The sequence below is a fragment of the Melozone crissalis genome, unplaced genomic scaffold (genome assembly GCF_028551555.1).
Source record: "Melozone crissalis strain CALT ecotype California unplaced genomic scaffold, PUWL_Pcris_2 ptg000013l_1, whole genome shotgun sequence".
NCBI classification, from domain to species: Eukaryota; Metazoa; Chordata; class Aves; order Passeriformes; family Passerellidae; genus Melozone; species Melozone crissalis.
In genome coordinates, this window is record NW_026535791.1 from 16,064,817 (window position 1) to 16,070,816 (window position 6,000).

At 41.0% G+C, this 6,000-nt stretch overlaps 1 protein-coding gene across 1 annotated transcript in view; it reads left to right on the plus strand.

The window, feature by feature from the left end:
* VWA8 (von Willebrand factor A domain containing 8) overlaps nucleotides 1–5,567 on the plus strand; it is a 182,787-nt gene extending 177,220 nt beyond the window's left edge. The window contains exons 44-45 of the mRNA XM_054271880.1: nucleotides 962–1,200; nucleotides 3,520–5,567. Of these exons, the coding sequence (XP_054127855.1) occupies nucleotides 962–1,200; nucleotides 3,520–3,628 (348 nt within the window). The 3' untranslated portion in view covers nucleotides 3,629–5,567. The remainder of the gene's footprint in view (nucleotides 1–961; nucleotides 1,201–3,519) is intronic.
* The last annotated feature ends 433 nt before the right edge of the window (nucleotides 5,568–6,000 follow it).

The window sequence follows — 6,000 nt, forward strand, 5'->3', positions numbered from 1 at the left end:
ACTTCTACACCCTAAATGTGTCATTTTGACTTCCTGTCAAAGGATAGGGGAAGTTCCAGAGATTATACGGTGATATAGATAGATCTGCCCAAATCACGTGATATTATTAGAGCACAAGTGACTCATTCAAAACTGCAGAGGGATCCCAGGTCAGTGATTTAGCGTGGTACCTTCGAAAAGTAATGCATCAGAGTAGCATTGGGAAAATGTGTCAGTGCTAAATTGGAAACATGTTAAATCACAATGGCAAAGTAAGTGTATTCACCAAAATTTTTCTATAGTAGGATGAAGAAGAATTAAGTATATTGTAGGATTTACGTGGTTGGCAGCTTGATAGGCTGGAAGCATGTATCTGAGCTTCCTTTAAAAACTGTTTTTGAAATAGCTCCTTTGATTAGAAGAACCTGATTTAGTAACATCTAAAATTCCTGGCCTTCTACATAGGTACCAGCTTCATTGATGAATATGGTGTATTTGTTTTGTAACAGCTCAAACAAAATGTTTTATCATTTTTAAATGTGACTGCCACTGTCAGGAATCAGATATTTGATAATAAATAAGGCACTACTAGGATTTGGAAGTCCAGTGCAAATTATGAACATGCAGGAGCTGTTCACAGCATTAGGAACCTGTTTTCTTCTTAAAATACATAGGAATGTATCTACTCAAACTGCAGCTGACTAAAGTATTTTACCTTCCCTAAGGCCCAGTCTAATTAGGTCCCTGTGCGGGTTTTGATTGTTTCACCAACTGTGTTTTTAAGAAGTGCTGCCTGTCTTAAAATATGACATATTATGTACAAAAAGCTGCATCTTCTTTTCTGTCTGGAGCACTGTCTGCATTTCTGATGGATCCCTAATACAGCAGCACTGAATATTGACTCCCTCCTGTGCTAGCTGAAATGAATGCTTGTTCCTAAAGTCACCTGACGTGTTCCCACGTGGTTATGCTGTGCACACAGACCATGCATGCCCACGCCCAGTTCTGCATGAGTGGAGACCATACCTTGGAAGGGACAGAACACGCCATTCGGGAAATCGCCAAGGAGGAGGCGGACGAGTATTTTGTTATCGTCCTAAGTGACGCAAACCTGGAGCGTTACGGGATCCCGCCCGCGAGGTTCGCACAGGTCTTGACCACCAACACTCAAGTCAATGCTTTCGCCATATTCATAGGATCCTTGGGAGACCAGGCAGATAGGTAAGTGTTTGCTTTCATTCAGCATTAATCTCAATTATGCTTTTATTGCAGTGAGTTGCCCATGCTGTTGTTCTGCGCCGAGGTTTTGGTCAAAGTATCATAAAATCATAGAATGGTTTGATTGGAAGGGACCTTCCAACTATAATATATTATACCTTCCAACTATACTATATATACCTTCCAAATATAATCTATTCCAACCCTCCTGCCATGAGCAGGGACATCTTTCACAACTTCTCTGGATGACCTGTGCCAGCGCATCATCACTCTCATTGTAAAAATTTCTTCCACATCTCCAGTCTAAATCCAGTCTATATGTACCCTCTTCCGTTTAACACCTTATCCTGTCATTACAGGCCCCGGTAAAAACTCTTACTATGTCCTTATGAGCCCCTTTTATTTATTGAAAGGCCTCAATAAGGTCTCCCTGGACTTTCCTCTTCAGGCTGAACAACCCCAACTCTCTCAGCCTGTCTTCATAGCAGAGATGTTCCATCCTGCTGACCATTTTTGTGGCTCTTCTCTGGTCCCACTCCAACAGGTCCATGTCTTTCCTGTGCTGAGGACCATGTAGCTGTACACAGCACTCCAGGTGAGGGTCTCAGTCTCCTCCCTGCTAGCTGTGCTGCTTTTGATGAAAGAAAGCCAGGGTACAGTTGGCTTTCTGGGCTGCAAGTGCACATTGACAGGTCACATCTGAGTTTTCATGCATCTTTTTTTTTACTATTTTCATTATTAATGTACTGGAGAGAAGCTGTAGCTCCTCAGTTGTGGCAGGGAGGAGACTGGCTTGTGGATCCTGCAGACATCCCTTATAGCCAGCAAGTTCAGAGCATCCTGTGCATCCAAAGGGAGCAGCTCAGCTGATGCCATCCTCCTGCTGCTGGATGTGCACTATATGTAATGTCACCATGTAACCATAATAGTGCCTTTGTTATTGCCCAGTATATGGTTCCAGTGTGTGTAGGCCCAAGAAAAGAGATTAAAACAAAAGATGATGGACTTAATTTGTCTTCCAAACAGCCAAAGGTTTGACTCAGATACACCCCTTGTGTTAGAAACATAAATTCTTTGGAGTGTCTGAGACAATATGCCTGGGTTTAGTTCTACTACATAATTTCACTTTAAAATGTTTGGGCGCAAGGGGGAAAAAAAAGAAATTCTGTCCCAGGTGTTCTTTCAGGTTCCACATCCACTGTGGACCAGTACCTGCAGCAAAAAGCTGGTATAGCCACAAATATCAACAGTATATTTTCTGTTTGAGTTTTCAACTAGAGGAGAATGAGAGAAATCTGAAAGGGAGTTGGCCCTCAGTGGATAACTTTAAGCAGTAAAGTGCTGAAAGATATACAACTGCACAGACACCATGAGTTGTGGCTGCAGGTCTGTAGATCAGAGCTGTGTTAATCAAAACAGAATCAATTCTGAAATATTATAGTTACAGAAAGTCCATTTACTTTTGATACAAATTTTAAAAAAGAAAAAAATAGTCTTTGACCCTGTCCTGCTGTGTAAGAGATCTTATAATGGCCTAGTTCACCGGCTGTGGAAAGTGCACACAGTGCTGTCACTGAAATGCATTTCTATGTATGTGGAAGTGCAGAATTAGACAAAGCCTTCCTGTAACTGCTGTGGGGGAAGGAGAAGAGAATTCTCTTTTGCAGGTTTTTTTTTAACTAATTTTAAAAGCGAGATTTTACTCCCTTTTACTCACTTGGAGAAATAGTATAGAGCAAAATCTCCTGTAAAAAGCACGGAAAAAATAAATCCCAAACCTGCTAACTGGACATGAGGGAGATGGGATTTGTGAGATGCATCTAGTTTGAGTTTTAAGGGTGGGTTAAGCTGTGAATTAAAACATGGCAGGTTAATATTGGCAGACGAATACATTTCCATGTAATCTGCAGTGATATCTAAGAAATATAAAGAGCACAGTTACTACAATCATTGGACTTCTTGAAAGAGCTGTGAAGGAGCTGTGGGTTCATGGTAGTCAATTTGCTATAAGTGTCTTCATTTCCAGTGCAAATCTGTAGCTGTCCTCAGCAAATCAATTGTGGTGCCTCATGGGATCACTGGTACCTTGGTCAAAATGGAGTTCTGGCATGTCAGAAAGAGGACGTGGATAGAAAGCTCTGGAAACACTCTTGTTTGTGTTGCTGAAGGGAACTCTGTGCCCTAGCTGCTCTCAATGTTTCTCCCTCTGTTGCTTTCCCAAACCTTTAATTGTATGGTGACAGCAATGTGAAGAATCCTGTCATGTGGTAGGGGAGATAATTTGAGGTGTTAATTGTGTTTTGTCCTCATTCTGCTCCCTAGGCTGCAGAGGACACTGCCAGCAGGTCGGTCTTTCGTTGCCATGGATACCAAAGAGATCCCTCAGATTTTGCAGCAGATCTTCACATCTACCCTGTTGTCAAGTGCCTAAGCATCACTGGTGTGTGAACTCAAAGAGGAAACCCACTCCTGCTGGAGGTACAAACCCTGAAGTTGAGGATAAACACAATTATTAAGAAAATACATACCCTTCTTTAATCAGCCAAGCAACCATAATCTACATGACAGCCAGGCTGTAAATTTTCCCCCAGAATCTCTCAAGCGACTCAGCACATTCAAAGGGCTGCAGCAGGGCAAAGGATGGCGACAGAATGGATGTTTTTCCAGAGGGACAAACAAACAAAGGACAGTCTGTGATCATTCCTCTGCCTGCCATGCTGCCAGCACTATGGAATCATCTCATCCTGTTTCATTAAACACAGTTCACTGGGATTTGGTAATCCTGTGCAAGGCAGATCCAGGCAATCTGTGTCAGTGTTTCGTGTGCATATGTTTGAATGGGTGGTTAACTCCATCTCTGATTTAAACAGGGCTGCTCTTGCCAGGCAGGAAATCCTTCCTTCCTATTCTGTTGCTTTCTTGTCTTGATGGGCATCAGGGCTTCACCCTGAGGCTGGGAACAATGGAGCAGTTTGGAAACACTGACCATCACATGTAAACATTCATTATCTGATCAGGCACCATGCTCTGAGTTGTCAGAGCCAGAGAAAGTGGCTATTAATAAGTAAAAGAAAACAAAAATAAATTGGTTCAGTTCCGCCTATGAAAAGTAAGGGGAAAGGATCAAAACACTCTTAACAACCCAAGAGGCAGCATTTCCAAGAAGGAGACTTTGCACAACTCCTTTGCACAGTTGATGATGCTGCACCCACTGCACAGAGTCCCTGAGATGGCCTCAGCACATGGGGGTGACTCTTCAATCAGGAGACAAAAAGGTTACTAGAGCTTTGCTAGAGCATGTTCGCCATCTGTTTTTCTTGGGTCATTTGAAGGTTAAACTGGAGGAGAGATTTAGGCATGAAAAAATAAGTTATTTTTTATAAAGGAAGAGGGGAAAGTATTTTAAAAGATATCTGTGTTAGAATGTATTTAATATCCAAGTTAGTTATAAAGACTTACTTTATGATTCAATCAGTTGGTGTTTGGCTTGTCCCATGAGGTGATAATTCCTCTTTATCTACTAAAGAAGAGCTATTTTGTAGTTCTTTGGGAACAGTGGAATACTCAATGAATTGAATGTATGATTTAATTAAGCTGGTGTGGGGGATGTACATCATAATTGATACTAATTACAGAGTAACTGAATAAAAGAACATTCAGGAAGAGTGCTTATAAAAATCTGAAGGAGGAATTGCAATTCTTTTAATTTTTCTCTTAGTGCTGCAGTTGATCAAGCTGCACTTTGAGCAATATCTTTAGAAGGGAGGAGGCAAATTAATTTGGTCTCACTGAATACAACCATGGGTGTTTTAAAAAGTCCAGCTTATGGTGGTCATTCTCTAGTCCATCAATCCTGCAGCAAAAATCTTCACCAGACCATCAAAAATGTCCCTTGTTTAGGATGAATTTTGAAGCCTGGTCAGCTTTCAAACTCTTCATGACAAGAGGGGACGGAAGACATTTTTCAAAGTCTTGTTAGCATTGTTATGATAACTATATATGTGAAAACAAAGAGATTGAAGATGCAGTTCCTGTTTGGAATTGGGAGGAGAAGGTTGAGAAGGTTATCCCTGGAGGGACAAATGCACATGTATGCACATACACACAGATGCTGCTACTAAGGAGAAGTGTGCTTCAAAATAAAAATATCTTGGTCCTGTAAACATATAATGAGATACTAAATGCAATAAAGAATTGAAATATTGGTAAGGCTCTTAATAAATGTGTATTTACATGAAAATGCCTTTTAGCACATCTGCCTTTATTGCCAGCAGTCCTGAAAAAAAGAACCTTTTCTTGCAGTTAATTAGCAGATGCACTGTACACTTTCTACATTACTTATGTGGATAAACTTTCTCACCTCAGATTTAAATGCAGTAAAATACTGTTATCTTTATCATAAAAAATAGTGCTATTTAAAGGAAAAACTATGATAAATCCAGTTTTTATTTTTTGTTTGATTATGCCTCTAAACTACACTTCATGTATAATTTACAGTTGCATTTCATTACAGTTACCTTTCTGTAGTGTTTGGTTTTACCTTTGTTCCAGGAGATGTCTGTTGAGTTCCAGTTCTTGTTCCTTGGACCCATAGGATACAGCCATGTACAGGGTCAGGCATGTCCATGAGGGTGAGTGGGAATGGGTGGAAGTTCTAAACCTGTCCTCTTTCAGTTTTAGACCATTCCCCCTTGTCCTGTAGCTACATGCCCTTGTAAAATGTCTCTCTCCAGCTCTTCTGAGCCCCTTTAGGTGCTGGAAGGTGTCCCTGGAGCCTTTTCTTCTCCAGGCTGAGCAGCCCCA